At 37.4% G+C, this 14,966-nt stretch overlaps 2 protein-coding genes across 5 annotated transcripts; one reads left to right on the top strand and one right to left on the bottom strand.

Annotated features, from left to right (window-relative positions):
* The first annotated feature begins 1,088 nt into the window (after positions 1-1,088).
* Positions 1,089-8,945, top strand: wars1 (tryptophanyl-tRNA synthetase 1). 4 transcript variants are annotated; one of them, XM_053237723.1, is made up of 13 exons: positions 1,089-1,375; positions 2,138-2,173; positions 2,745-2,880; positions 3,449-3,570; positions 3,727-3,937; positions 4,677-4,785; positions 4,905-5,024; positions 6,564-6,746; positions 7,178-7,278; positions 7,388-7,500; positions 7,917-8,090; positions 8,298-8,438; positions 8,571-8,945. In XM_053237723.1, exons 4-13 carry the CDS (start codon positions 3,457-3,459, stop codon positions 8,727-8,729), a joined length of 1,425 nt encoding a protein of 474 aa, XP_053093698.1. In that variant the 5' UTR covers positions 1,089-1,375; positions 2,138-2,173; positions 2,745-2,880; positions 3,449-3,456; the 3' UTR covers positions 8,730-8,945. The 4 variants fall into 4 exon arrangements, with proteins under 4 accessions (XP_053093698.1, XP_053093699.1, XP_026782663.1 ...); XM_053237724.1 differs by lacking the exon at positions 2,745-2,880 and having other exon boundaries at positions 2,138-2,153; XM_026926862.3 differs by lacking the exon at positions 2,745-2,880 and having other exon boundaries at positions 1,090-1,375.
* Positions 8,946-9,090: 145 nt separating this feature from the next.
* Positions 9,091-14,791, bottom strand: slc25a47b (solute carrier family 25 member 47b). Its single transcript, XM_026926864.3, has 6 exons — positions 14,204-14,791; positions 13,842-13,885; positions 13,667-13,738; positions 12,498-12,680; positions 11,370-11,634; positions 9,091-10,427 (listed from the first exon to the last, which is right to left on the bottom strand). Exons 1-6 carry the CDS (start codon positions 14,238-14,240, stop codon positions 10,150-10,152), a joined length of 879 nt encoding a protein of 292 aa, XP_026782665.2. The 5' UTR covers positions 14,241-14,791; the 3' UTR covers positions 9,091-10,149.
* Between the last annotated feature and the right edge of the window lie 175 nt (positions 14,792-14,966).

Here is a 14,966-nt window from a genome sequence, read left to right as displayed (position 1 = left end):
TTCGGCCACGAACACGTGACCAATGACGTGGCCGAACGAATCAAGCGCCGATACACTGTTTCGTTTTTTTTTTTAAATATAATTTTATTTTAATTATTTTCCTATCAAATATTATTACCGTTAGTTCCAGTGAAGGGAAATTGTAATGCTACAGCACACAAAGACACTGTATACAACTGTGTGCTTCGAACTTTGTGGCAGCAGTTTGGGGAAAGAGCACATATGGCTGTGATGGTCAGGTGTCCTCATGCTTTTAGCCATATAGTGTATAGTGTACATATTTAAAGTTGCTTTGTGAGAGTGTATATTGTTTATGTATGTTTCATTTTGTATTTAATGCATGTATAGGTGGACTTGCTTATTGTATCATTGAAATATTTATAAAGTAAAATAAAAATAAAACCAATCCCTAGCGGGCACAAATTACCCAAAATGCACTGCGTTGTTTTGGTTTGATACGTGCACGCTCTCACCCTCTCAGTGGAATCCAGCGGGTTACCATGGCAACGTCCCTTCACACTTCTCAGCCTTTTTACCTGGTTAATTATTATTATTATTATTATTATTATTATTATTATTATTATTACTGTTATTCTGATAACGAGTTATTTCGTGCTTATGTGAAGGAACGAGACTACAGCTAGTCCTTGATTACCTGTGTAATCTACTGAACGAAATCGTTTTACTTCAGTCAAGAGTAGGGCTAGGAGCTGATCCAGAAAGGAGTCGATTCTCTGGTCATTGGGAATCAAGAGTCGACTCCAAAGGCTCAAATTTTCTCACGACTCCCTTTTTTAATAAGAGAAGGAAATTCTGCTGATTCTGCAACATATCCGCCACAAACTAAAGTGGCAGTTGTTCATCATGATTCTTTTTTTTTTGTATATTTATTGAGTTGTTCATCATGAATGTTCAAATCCTTTCACATTTTTCATTTAGTTTAAAAAAAAATCAAGAACATTTGTGTGTGGAATAGACCAATTATAACTCAGTCGATTCGACTCCGAGTTAGAATCGGAGTCGACTCCCAAAGCTTTGGACTCGAACAGCCGCACTGTCGGAAGTGTGTGTAATACATCCGGCTCATCCGGCAAAATATCGTACGAGTCATACGAGTTTTAAACCGTCTTTATTTACACATAGGAACATTTTTTCATAGATATCGACTAAAACGTGATACGTATCTGGAAATACTAATATCCGAAATTCAATAAAAAATATTGTTTTAAGTAAGTTGGAACATTTGTCTAGTTGTCCGGAACTATGTTTGTTTTCTATGTTTCACTCGGAAGCTTTTTGCTGTCACACTGACGTTGGGAAATCTGATGCAAGCGGAATGTATTGAAGAAAAAGCCGGCTCCTGAAACACGAAACGGTACTGTACTCCTTTATAACCTCGCTTTATAAACATTCAGAACTTTTTTTTTTACACGGTTAGTGTTTACAAGTTAGCCAGAATAAAATATTGTACATAGCTGTCTAGCTGACTGGCAGTGAGTTACAGTAGGTGTCCATATGCTGGCTGTATGCTGAATTCACGTGACGACGTTAACGGCGTGATAGGAAGGCTGCTGTACTGAAGTGTAGAACAGGCGTCATGTCAAAGCTGCTGTGCTGATTTCATGGATCATGTTTTGTTTGAAGAACAACGCTACTGTAAAACCGTGGATGAGAAAATGAGAAGAGCTTGTCTTTTCAGTGCTGGAGTAACCCTGTCTCTCACACTGTGGTCATTTCTCTGTTTCTAACTCACTTAAACTCACTTAATCCAATGACTAATCAGTACTGAACAAGCCTGAGCTTAGATAGAGCAGAGAAAAAACACTGAAATGTGCAGGACAGGGCTATTCCAGGAGGACCAGGATTGAGAAATGCTGTTCTAAATAACAGTCCTAAATAATACTTCTGATTTATTTTACATTTTATATATATATATATATATATATATATGTGTGTGTGTATATATGTGTATGTGTGTATATATATATATATATATATATATATATATATGTATATATGTATATATAAAATGTATGTATGTATATGTATAGACATGCATATATAATGTAGTCTGATCTTTTCAGTTCCTAGACCAGTGGTGTTAATTAATTATTTTTATTTATTTTTTTTTTGGCAGGGCCTACATACATCTGGTAAATTCCCATAACACAAGGTGAATGTACAGACTTTATACACTGCAACATATATTTAAACCTTACCAATAAGGTTCTCCATTTCAACTCTCAAACCTCATATCATTCAAACATGAAGCACATGTCATAAGACACAAGCTTTTTTTTTTCTTTTAGTTAGGTTGTTATAATTGTCATATGTTATAAGCATAACAACTGTATAATAATGTAAATACACAACCATTTATCAATGCTGAACATATACTACAGAGACAAAATTATAGTTGGGGTCATAAGTTTACATACATCTTGCAGAATCTGCAAAATGTTAACCATTTTTAAAAAATAATAAGCGAGATCATAAAAATTGCATTTTGTTTTTATTAGTACTGCCCTGAATAAGCTATTTCACATAGCAGATGTTTCCATATAGTCCACAAGACACAATAATAACTGAATTTACATAAAAGAACCAGTTCAAAAGTCTACATACGCTTGATTCTTAATACTTTGTTGTTACCTGGATGATCAAAGACTGTTTTTATGTTTTGTGATAGTTGTTCTTGAGTCCCTTGTTTGTCCTGAGCAGTTAAACTGCCCACTGTTCTTCAGAAAAATCCTCCAGGTCCTGCACATTCTCTGCTTTTCCAGCATCTTCTGCATATTTGACCCCTTTCCAACAGCAGCTATATGACCAAATGATAACACTTAGGACAACTGAGGGAATCAAACACAACTATTACAAAAGGTGCAAACATTCACTGATACTCAAGAAGGCAACATGATACATTAAGAGCCAGGGGGGTGTAAACTTTTGAACAGGATGATTGGTGTAAATTGTTATTATTTTGTTTAAAGATCTAATTTTTTTCATTTGGTACTCCCTTTCAGTAGCTACATAAGATATTTACATGTTTTCCAGAAGACAAAGAGTACCGGCATGTTATTAGGAGGTTGTAGCAAACCGGAGAACCTATGCGTACCTGTGCGTTTAACCTGAATCAGGCACAGATCCACAGTACTCAGAAAAAGCTTTAATTTAATTCCTTTATCTTATTAATTCAGCTGGAGTTTTGACATTCTGCCGTTCATTAGAGATGACAATCCTCTGTTTATTTCTGATCATATTAAATAAGCTGATATGAGTTTTCTGTATTTTTAGCTTCTTATGATGTCTGACAAAATATTCCACTCACTTAGGGCTGCTGTCATGTACTGTACATTTGCACTTAAATTATTATTTTAAATCATATTTCATCATAGCAGGTTAAAATTAAACTGAAAGCTTTTTTTTTTTTTTTTTTTGCCAATAAAAGGATAAAATATGGCAGACTGTCAGGGAGACACCGCTTGTGATCTGACCCCCATGGAACTTTACGAGAAATTGAACCTCCAAGGAGACCAAGTCCGAGCCCTAAAGGCAGAGAAAGCTGCTAAAGTAAGTAATAACAACTGCATTTTTATTAATACAAGTGTCTGGTAATCACAGAAACCTTCTCAATTCTACTGTTCTGTCCATCACGTTTTTTTTTTTTTTTTTATTACTGGTAATTAATTATTTAGTTAGCTGAAGATGTCGTGTGTGTTTGTTCAGGCCGAGATCGATGCTGCTGTACAGCTGCTGCTGAAGCTGAAGGTTAATTACAAAAAGATGACAGGACAAGAATACAAGGCTGGTTGTCCCCCCACTGAAGAAGTTCCATCAAGCAATAATGGACCAGCTCTAGAGGATGGAGATGACCAGGTGGACCCCTGGAACGTGTCCACCACCAGTGCCAAAGGAGTGGATTACGACAAGCTCATAGGTTGGTGTTCATTTACAAATTGTAGATGATTTTGTGTTTATCTACGTAAATACACTTGCTGACAAGAACATGGTTTGCTATAAACAGACCTAGTCATTTGTTCACAGTACTGTTGAATTCTTGAATCTGATTGGTCAGAAGGTGTCGATAATTTTTTTTTGTAATTTTTTTTTAATACCAGCAGCTTTATTAATGTGCTTGTTCTAATGCGTTCAGTTAAACTGAACTCTAATACGTTATTGTTTCTATAGTAAAAGCTCATTAACAGGAATTGTTGTTACTTAAAGAAAAATGTCATCTGTAAGGAGATGTTTATTTAACGTTTATGGAAGGAGTCTCGAGTATCGGTATCTTCAGGACAGAGGAGTTTGCACTTTCTGGTTTCTCGGTAACGTGCCAAGCTGCATTTTCAGTCTTATTAACTACAGAAGAGAGAAACATTAGGCTGGTGAAAGACTGTTTATAGCTGCGATATCAGGAGCTAACTTGTCTCGTGGACAGTCCGCAACATTACATGTAACTAGACATGGTTTAAACATTGATTAACAAAGATTTTAGTCACTGGCAAATTGCTGTAGTATAAGAGGAATGAAACAGGGGCGTCGGGTTGCATTACACAATCGTATCATTGATTATTTTCCTATAACAACAGCGTGCCCCGTACTGTTTTATTCCTTACTCAGCACAGCACTGATTTTTAAGAGCCGACTGATCATATTGGGGCATTTTGTGTTCGCAGTGAGGTTCGGAAGCAGTAAGATTGATCAGGAGCTTATCGACAGAATAAGCAGAATCACAGAGCAAACACCTCACCGCTTCCTCCGCCGAGGAGTCTTCTTCTCTCACAGGTTGGCCGTGGTCAGAAAAATGAAATGTAATTAATATTAATACCCTCTTTCTGCTAGCTACAGTGTTGCAATATTTTCATGTTATGGTTGCTTTTTTTCTTTTTCCTTTTTTCCTCCAGAGACATGCATCAGGTTCTGGACGCCTACGAGAACAAGAAGGCGTTCTTTCTCTACACAGGCAGAGGGCCTTCCTCAGAAGCAATGCACGTGGGCCACCTTATTCCCTTCATCTTCACTAAGTGAGTATGTTCATGATCAAGATCTCTGAATGCACTGACACTTGGCAAATAACTAGAAACTATTGTTTAAAGTAGTGTTTTTTCATCAGTTCAGGCCAAGATATATTAAGGTCCAATATCTTACAGCATTCGTATGTCATTATGATAAATGACTTCTGTTCTGTTTGGATGGTTAACAAACTACAGGGCAAGAGTTGTCAATGCTGATGCTAAACTAATGCTTTTTATTAGTGATGAGTTTTATTCATTTATAGCATAGGTAACTCATTCAGAGTTAAAAAATAGGTGAATGTAATTCTACAGTTATTGACTTAGGAATTAGGAAGGGGCAAGCTAGTTAGCTAGCATTAGAACATTGAGAACAGTGCATCCTTAATTAAATAAACCTTTGTCAACCAGCGTTCATACTAAATAGTCATGAATATCGTGAATCAGTTTACCACATTTATTTTTGTATTGGGATAATGTATCATGATGTTTCCCTCAGCTTCCTAAAAAGCTAGAATATGCAGATGAATTTCACTGTATTGTACTTGTACGCTATATGGCCAAGGGCTTGTGGACATCTGACCATATATGTGCCTTTTGAACATCTAATTCCAGATTTAGTCCTGGCTTTGCTGTTATAACAACCTCCACTTTTCTGGGAAGGCTTCTCACTTATTTATTTATTTATTTATTTTTTTTAAGTGTGGCTGTGGGGATTTGCACAGATCATTAGTGAGGTTGGGTGAGGAGGCCGAGAGTGCAGTAGGTGTTCCATTTCATCCCAAAGGTGTTCAGTGGGGTTGAGGTCAAAACTCTGTGCAGGCCACTCGAGTTCTTCCACCCCAACTTTGGCAAACCATGTCTTCATGGACCTTACTTTGTGTACAGGGGCATTGCCATGTTGGAACAGGTTTGGGCCTCTTAGTTCCAGTGAAGGGAAATTGTAATTCTACAGCATACAAAGACATCCTGTATAACTGTGTGCTTCCAACTTTGTAGCAACAGTATGACGCAGTATGAACACCCACCTATGACCTTGTCTTAATCCACTCCTTTGGCACTGGTAGTGGACCTGGTCATCTCCATCCTCCATAACGGGTCCATTTTTGCTTGATGAAGGCCCACATATGGGTGTGATGGTCAGGCGTTCACATACTTTTGGCCATATACGATCCTCTCTAAAAGTATTGGAACGGCAAGGCCAATTCTTTTGTTTTTTGCTATACATTGAAGACATTTGGGTTTCAAATGTCAACAGCAGTTGATGACAAACTGTGTGCTGAATGCCAAGTATTTTTTCAAGCATCATAAAATAATAGCCAAGACACCATTTTATTATAGTCAGACTTAGAATTTTTCTTATGAGGCCAACTATCTACAAACTCAGTTAGTTTGACATAGCACTCACCGAAATTCATTTGTGTGCAGTAAGCAGAGTAGAAAGTATCCGAGCAGCTTCTTCAGTCACACGTGTTTACGTTCATATGTTGCTTAGTATTCAAAAGTCAGCAGCCAGATTTAAAGGTTTTAATATTTGCATATGTCCTGTAGGTGGCTTCAGGATGTGTTTAACGTACCTTTGGTCATCCAGATGACCGATGATGAGAAGTATCTGTGGAAGGACCTGACGCAGGAACAGTGTCGCCGCTTCGCTGTAGAGAACGCCAAAGACATCATCGCCTGTGGATTTGATGTCAACAAGACCTTTATTTTCTCAGATCTAGACTATATGGGGTAAATAACAGTACAAAGTGTACACAGATACTTTTTGATTGGCAGTTGTGGTGTGGGTAGTTTTTCCCCAAAACATTTTTCCTTACGCATGCTGCTCTTGTGTTAAAAAACAACCAACCCAATTAGTTCAGTAAAATGATTCTTGGAAATATCTTTGTTGATTTGGTCTATAAATAGCTTTAGTGCATAAAGGAAAGCCTCAAAACTTTTGCATTTATTGAAGTTAATGAAACTGAGGAATTGTTGAAGATGGTTCTGTAATAATGTGTGCCCTGAAAGAAAAGGAGCCATTATTCTCTCTCTTTTTTTTTTTAATTCAAATAAGATTGTTAGTAATAGAGGCATAGTATTGTATGTTCAGGAGTACAGCTCTGAGATCTTGACTATAAAACTGATTCATATATGTTTGTGATGTGTCTTTATCTCTGCAGCTTGAGTTCATCATTCTATAAAAATGTGGTGAAAATACAGAAACATGTAACTTTTAACCAAGTTAAAGGCATTTTTGGATTCACAGACAGTGACTGCATTGGTAAGTCACCCTAAAACTATAATACTGCTGTGTCAGAAATAGATTTAGATCATCAAGCCAAAAGTCTGGTTGCAACAAATCTCTGCCTCTGTATACTATTTGTCTCAAGGGAAGATCAGTTTTCCTGCAATACAGGCAGCTCCTTCCTTCAGCAGCTCTTTCCCACAGATCTTCAATGGCAGGACAGATTTGCAGTGTCTCATCCCCTGTGCTATTGACCAGGTCAGTGAGCTTTCTTTTTTTTTTTTTCCCCACCAGACTGTTGGCTTAATAGAAAAGCTGAGCACAAGATTTTCTATGGTTCAGGTACAAAGGTTGCCATTTGACTGAAAGGCAACACTGAACAAATTAAGACTCAAAAAGTAGCATGTACATGGCATATATTGCTGGCTAGCTGATCAGAATGATTCTACTGAGAATGGCCCAGGGGTGGGACCGTGGTGTGTGAGCAATATCATGATGAAAATAAAAATATTATACTATCAAAATATAAACACCACACATTTGGCTTTTCCCTTCAAATATAATAAAATGGTTAAAGTTGTGTAAAATGTGCCGTATATATTAAATTTTTTCATCTTTATTTTAAACAGACGTGATTAATTGAGTATTTTTTTTATATACACTTTTCAATTCAGGACCCATATTTCCGCATGACACGAGACGTTGCTCCTCGAGTAGGCTACCCCAAGCCCGCTCTTCTACACTCCACTTTTTTCCCTGCATTACAAGGAGCTCAGACCAAGATGAGCGCCAGTGACCCGAACTCCTCCATCTTCCTGACTGACACAGCCAAACAGATCAAAACAAAGGTACCGTACAAGCCTTTTCCCAGACACACAAACACAGCCAAGCACTGATGTTTCTATTTTTTTGTTTTACTATTGGGGTAAAAACATTCAAATGAGAGGCTTAGGTACAATGTCCTGTTCAGGGCAGAACAAAAACAAGGGAAAAAATCTTACCAAACAAAAAAAAATGCAAATCAACACCATACCTCTTGAATCTGGTTCACACAGATCAACAAGCATGCATTCTCCGGGGGGAAAGACACTATAGAGGAGCACAGGAAATACGGAGGAAACCCAGATGTGGATGTGTCATTCATGTACTTGACCTTCTTCCTCGAGGATGACGAGCAGCTGGAGAAAATCCGACAGGTATATAAACACTGCACAGACAACATATGACTTTTTCTTTCTAGCACAAAACAAACATTATTAAACTTTTCTAGGAAGCCAACACATTGCTACTGTACATTGTTTTTTTTTTGTTTTTTTATTTTTTTGCAGGATTATTCCAGTGGAGCACTCCTGACTGGAGAACTTAAGAAATGTCTAATTGAAACCCTTCAACCAATGATCGCAGCTCACCAAGAAAGACGCAAACAAGTTACAGATGACTTAGTCAAGCAGTTTATGACTCCACGGAAGCTAGACTTCGATTTCTAGTCTAAGAAAGAAACGGAACTGAAGGGGGAAGAGGAACTGTTAGCTCTCATTGTATGAATTATGTTCTAGCTCATTGTACAGTATCGCAATATCCACAACACACCAGGACCAGTCATATGCTTTTGATCAAAGAAAATATGACACTATGACAGTGTTACAAAAAGCATCACAGAGATGTCCAGCAAGAAGTCATACAAATAAACCAGATGAATAACAGCCATACTCGTCCGATATTTAACTATCACTAAGCATGAGGTAGCTCAGACAAATTTATTCTGTTTTATGTAGTTGATCTGGACACCTTTACTGAATTAGTGTACATAAGCTGTGATGATGCAAGAGGCATTGTTCATATGTTTACATTTTGATAGAAGAATAGACATAAATCCATTGAAAATATTATAAAGTAAGATAAGATTTGTATATGTTATTACAGTTGTCTCAATCACGCCCAGTCATACTAATTCATCAAATTCAACTATATATTCAATTATATATTAATTTATAAAATAAAATTAACATTGGAGGAAATTAAATATTCAGTAGTTTCTTTGTTAAAATGCCAGTAATCTCTATCCATCTCATCTGTAGTGCATGGGAGGATAATAAAGTGACATTAATGTCCATAGGAAATGGAAATACAAAACGTGGGATTCTGGATATTTAGAATTTTCACTGCTTCCATCCATGTTCCGCCTTAATCAAGAATCATTTGTTTTTTCAATATATTTCTTTAATATTTTTGTAAAAAACTCCTTACTTCTGTTTTTTATCCTGATTATTAGAATATCTTCTGACAAGCATCTGAATAGAGTGAAGTTGTATTTACTAGTTCATCCTCTGGTATATATGGTGTTCTGATGAGCTCCCTATACACACCATTATCATTATTAACTTTCCAAAACAAAAGTTGTTGTTCTGGTTACTTCACTGTCCCTAAGGTTCTGCGGTATCCAACAGACCTGTAATACACAAACTACAGATACAACAGATAGAGATTAGCTTAAAGCAACAAGAACGATAGGCTATAAAAAGGTCCTCTTTAGTGAGACAACAGTTTGCATGTCTACTATTCAATTCAAATGAAGCATGTTTAAATTACCCTTAATAAAGTTTTTCAGTATATGTAATAAAATGGGCAATATGAAGCAGAGTGTCAGTTTCACCAGGAAATGATCAAACACAATATGTAATAAATATAAATAAATATATTAATAAAATTATATTACGCTTTCAGTAGAGGTAGTCACTGCAAATCAATGCAAACTAGACAACGTCATTAATAAACTTTCCTTAAGTTCACCATAAAACTAGGTTTGTCACTCAAGAATGATTTTCCAAATTCTCACCAATTTTCTCATATTCATGGTGTGATATTGCTGCTTATACATGATAAGTGCTGTATGATAAGTAGAATGACCTACGACTTTGTTCGTAGAAAGCGAATGATTAGCTCATACATGGCAAAAACAGCCATGTTGACTGGGAAGGCGCGTACACAATTCAGCATAAGGCCTTTAAAAAGAACGGCGGTTCCCTCAGTTCGGACACTTTCTGTTATGCAGTGAAAAAATCCTCTGTAGTGTCTCTTGCCCACACCGTCAGTCTGTAAGCGGGCCTTTATCACGTCCATGGGGGTCCCAACACTCCAGGCACACATTCCTGCTAATCCTCCAGCAAGCATCACCACCTTCCACTCTGGAACAATGTGTATGGAACTTCATGAAAATATGGTATTAAATAAATATGGTATGACAATTGTACAAGCAAACATTATGCTTTTGGTTATTTATGGTATACTATATGGCCAAAAGCTGGTGCATATCCGACCATCATCACACCCATATGTGAGTCTTCCCCAAACTGTTGCCACAAAGTTGGAAGCACACAATTGTTTAAAATGTGTTTATATGCTGTAGCATTAAGATTTTCCATCACTGGAACTAAGGAACATGTTCCAGCATGATAATGCCCCTCTGTGCACAAAGCGAGCTCCATAAAGACATGGTTTGCCAAGGTTGGAGTGGAAGAACTCGGGTGACCTGCACAGAGCCCTGACCTCAACCCCACTGAACACTTGGGATGAATTGGAACGCTGACTGTGCCCCAGGCCTCCTCACCCGACATCAGTGCCTGACCTCACTAATGGCTGAATGGACACAAATCCCCACAGCCACGCTCCAAAATCTAGTGGAAAGCCTCGCCAGAAGCATGGAGAATATAACAGTAAAGAGGGGGAACTAAATCTAGAATGAGATGTTCAAAAAGTACATATAGGTGTGATTGGTCAGGTGTCCATATACTTTTAGCAATATAGTCTGTCTTCTTACAAAGCCATATTTTCTTGAGGATGACATTACGTGACAACATACGCCAGTTTACAGCACTTTAAGTAGTAGGCTAAATTATTTGTCCAAGTAAACCACTATCCTTAGAATCTCTCTGCCTTCAATTGTTTTCTCATATTAAAAACATAGATATGCTGGTGTAACAAAATTTTAATGGTATAACTATTTCTTATACTGGTGTACCATTATACTAATATACCATTGCACTCCTAACCTTAACATATCTTGACTTGATTAGTTAGTTTCAGCAGAGTAGAAGTTTAATTTAGTGGACAGTAAGTGATCTTTTTACCTGGCTGCGCATTCTTGTCCAGAGACAGGCAATCACAGACAGTGTTATAGACAAGGAAGTAGGTGGCGAAAGATGGACCGTCTCTTAGCGCTAAGGCTCCGGCTCCCTTGTAAAGGCCCAGCACTCCTTCCTCACGGGTGATGGTTAAAAGACAGTGTACAGGCCCGTGGTATTTAGGCCTAGATTTGAGGTCAGATCCCTGATACAGTTGGGTCTGACACTGAAGACGCACTTTCACAATGTCCGCTGGAGACATTACTGAAACCTGGAACACACAAATTACACGTAAAAACCTATGAATTATAACTAATAACCATTTCCATGCTAACGAAAACTGAAATTCATCTTTTCAAAACAGTACAATTTCTGGAAGGTCTTCAACTTTTGCTACAATTTTAATTGAATGTACTTTAAATATTTAATGTTTAATGTGAATCAAATATGTCTCATGAGGTTATAACTGTCCAGTTATCCAGTTAAAAGTAATCATTCAAATTTTATAGCAATGTATTTGTAATATTAATTTCAAAATATATAGCTTATCTTTATGCTTATTTTCAGTAGAAGTAAAATTTATGGAAACAGACATCCAAATTTCCTTCCAGTGTTTGGTGATGCTCCAGGTGTTGGTTGTGTATGCACAGATGGGAGTGTAAATAAGGGCTGGAGGTCATGTGACAGGTACTAAAAATAATCTTTTTATTTCATATTTATACAGTATTTAAGGCCAGTCTTCTTGTTCATAATGAACTCTGCTCAAAACTACTAAAGAGAATCTCTGTGAATTAATATGAAGCATTGTACTAGTGTTCCAGTAAAAATCTGATGACAGAAGCATAAAATACTAAGCACTATTATGTCATGCATACACTCACTGTCCACTTTATTAGGAACTCCTGTACACCCGAACATTCAACAACTTATCTAATCAGCCAATCAGGTGGTATAAATCATAAAATATCATAAAATTTGCAATATATCTGCTTCATATTAGGACTATTAGTAACAGCTATCTCATAGATTTGTGTGAACTGTGTGAGCACTGCAGATGTGTATGTCAGTATAGAAATGTACGTATCATACATCTTGGTGTGTTTGATAGGAAAAAAAAAACTGCAAGGCTGGTACCTGAGCAATCCCCCCAGCGAAGCCTGCTAGAAAGATGTCCTGTTTGGCACGGGGGGCATCTGCACTTTTACCCCGCAGGTGGTGCAACACCTGAAGCGCATTCCTGTATGTGCCAAACACCACAGACGAGCTGATAGAGACTGTAGTCATGGGCATCGACATGCCTTTATAGAAGCCATACACCTGTGAATACATAGTAGAAGCCTATAAACTGATTTAAACTATCAATAGAAATAAAACACAATTTACGTTAACGGGGTGGAGGTGGAGAGAGTTAAGAGCTACAAGTTCCTTGGTGTCCACATCTCCGAGGATCTCTCCTGGAGCCTCCACACAGACACAGTAGTGAGAGCAGCTCATCAGCGTCTCTACTTTCTGCAGAGGCTTTAGAGGTTTGGCATTTCCTCTAACATCATCTCTAACTTCTACCGCTGCATCACAGAGAGCATTCTGAGAGGCTGCATCACTGTTTGGCAGACGCTTCCGTTGCATCCGTTTTTATCTCCAAGCCATCAGACTACTTAATAGCCAACTTCATCTGGCACTGCAACACTTTATTACTGCTACTTCCGGTCACTTAGATATTTACTATCCAGATTTATTAGGTACTTGTTTTTGTACTCTTATTGACTGTTCTGCCTTATTTAATAGCACATGTCACATTGACTGTTCTGCCTTATTTAATAGCACATGTCACATTTACTCTGCCACTGAATTAACTTAATAGCACATTTCACTTTACTCTGCGATTGAAATAACTTAATAGCACATCACTTTATCACTGAAATAACTTAATAGCACATGTCACTTTATTCTGCCATTAAAATGAATTAATAGCACATCATTTTATTTTGCCATTGAAATAGTTTAATAGCACATGTCACTTTACTCTGTCATTAAAATGACTTAATAGCACGTCACTTTTACTCTGCCAGTGAAATAACTTAATAGCACATGTCACATTACTCTGCCATTGTACACCACTGTTTCATTTACCTTATTACATTACTGCATCATCTCAACCACTGATGTCTAAATATGTGTTTGTTCATATCTAATAAGTGTTTGTACTGTCTGGGTCTAAATCTGAGCCTGATCACAGCATTTCAAGACCCAGTGTAACTGTGCAAATGACAAACACCTCTTTATTCTTCACACCTTGTACATACCCCTTCATTCCTGCAGGTTGTGTGAATGCACTGCCAAACCCCAACCAATTTCCTCTGTGTCTGTATCCTGACCTGAATAAAATAAAGCAAATAAATAAAATAAAATACATAAAAGAAACAGCAGTAATACATTCATTCAGCAGTCATTGTATTCCAAATAATGTCTGAATATTACCTTAACAGTGTCCAGAGGATAGCCCACTGCCACTCCAAAAGCTCCTGAAAACACCACAAAGCAGGAGAGAAATATGACAAATACAAACCCCACACTCTTTTGGGTTACATTTTATAGAAATTTATAGAGATGTCATTCATTTATCTAAAGATATATGCCTTTAACCAGCTTGCCCTTCGCCACATCTACAGTAAGGTCTAAACCGCTAAGCTAGCTGAGCTACTGGAATCAGTCCAGATAACAGTGCTGTAAGAGAAAGGCTAACCCCCACACTGTCACCGCCATTTTTAATTTACATAAAGTACTTCCATAAAGACGACGTATAAAGCAGACTGTGTAGAAAGACAGAGAGGGAATTTTACCTCCAACAGAGCCGGCAATGAAGTCTGCTACATGCATGTCTGCTCTCCATACACAAAGACATAGCACCACTACTGTAGCTACTGTAGCTAGCTAGCTGGCTAACTAGCAAAACCTTGAATGCCACACAAAAATAACACTGTAGATATTATTCCTGCCCTCTGAGGATTGTCCATGGTTAAGTTATTATTATTATTATTAAACTCAATTATGAAGAGTTATTGAGCTGCTAAGCCCGGAATATTGTCCCAGGTTTTCTTTTATTAGTTTATTAGGTTTAAAATGAAAAATATATATATATTTGTTGGGCTTTAGCTGTCAGCTCTTAGCTAAAACACTGTCATTGTGCAACATGGTGATGATAATGATTTATTATTATTATTATTATTATTATTATTATTATTATTACTTCTATTATTATTATTAACAGTGGTAGTTGTTGTAAATTGTTGTGGTTATCAGGATAAAAGTCTATGTAGCTATTATTTCACCCCACAATCAGGAGCAAATCACACTTTGTTTTTTGGCCAACTTTCTTTCTCCTGAAGCCTGTTAGATGATCTATTGGCCTCGCGCGCTGGTCAGGCTGAAGCGCATGGGCAGGTGCCAAACGCGCATTCCGTCTTTGCACACAACAGGGCGCGTCTCAAATCAACCAATTGTTCTTCATGTAGTGCACTAACTGGGGATTAAGCCATTTCTAGGGTATCCTAATGCACACACTATGCAAGGGCACTGGAACTAGAATTACACTATGTAGCCAAA

Source organism: Pangasianodon hypophthalmus, chromosome 10, assembly GCF_027358585.1.
Source record: "Pangasianodon hypophthalmus isolate fPanHyp1 chromosome 10, fPanHyp1.pri, whole genome shotgun sequence".
Taxonomy (NCBI): domain Eukaryota; kingdom Metazoa; phylum Chordata; class Actinopteri; order Siluriformes; family Pangasiidae; genus Pangasianodon; species Pangasianodon hypophthalmus.
This window is presented reverse-complemented; position numbering and strand designations above follow the sequence as displayed.

Bases quoted from the DNA above. Each gene is read 5' to 3' on its own strand.
- wars1 (XM_053237724.1), top strand. From the start codon at position 3,457: ATGGCAGACTGTCAGGGAGACACCGCTTGTGATCTGACCCCCATGGAA. The intron at 6,747-7,177 runs GTAAATAACAGT...TTATCTCTGCAG, and splicing joins TCAGATCTAGACTATATGGG to CTTGAGTTCATCATTCTATA. The intron at 8,091-8,297 runs GTACCGTACAAG...TGGTTCACACAG, and splicing joins CCAAACAGATCAAAACAAAG to ATCAACAAGCATGCATTCTC.
- slc25a47b (XM_026926864.3), bottom strand. From the start codon at position 14,240: ATGCATGTAGCAGACTTCATTGCCGGCTCTGTTGGAG. The intron at 12,681-13,666 runs GTATGTACAAGG...ATGTATTCACAG, and splicing joins CAACCTGCAGGAATGAAGGG to GTGTATGGCTTCTATAAAGG. The intron at 11,635-12,497 runs GTACCAGCCTTG...TGTGTGTTCCAG, and splicing joins TCGCTGGGGGGATTGCTCAG to GTTTCAGTAATGTCTCCAGC.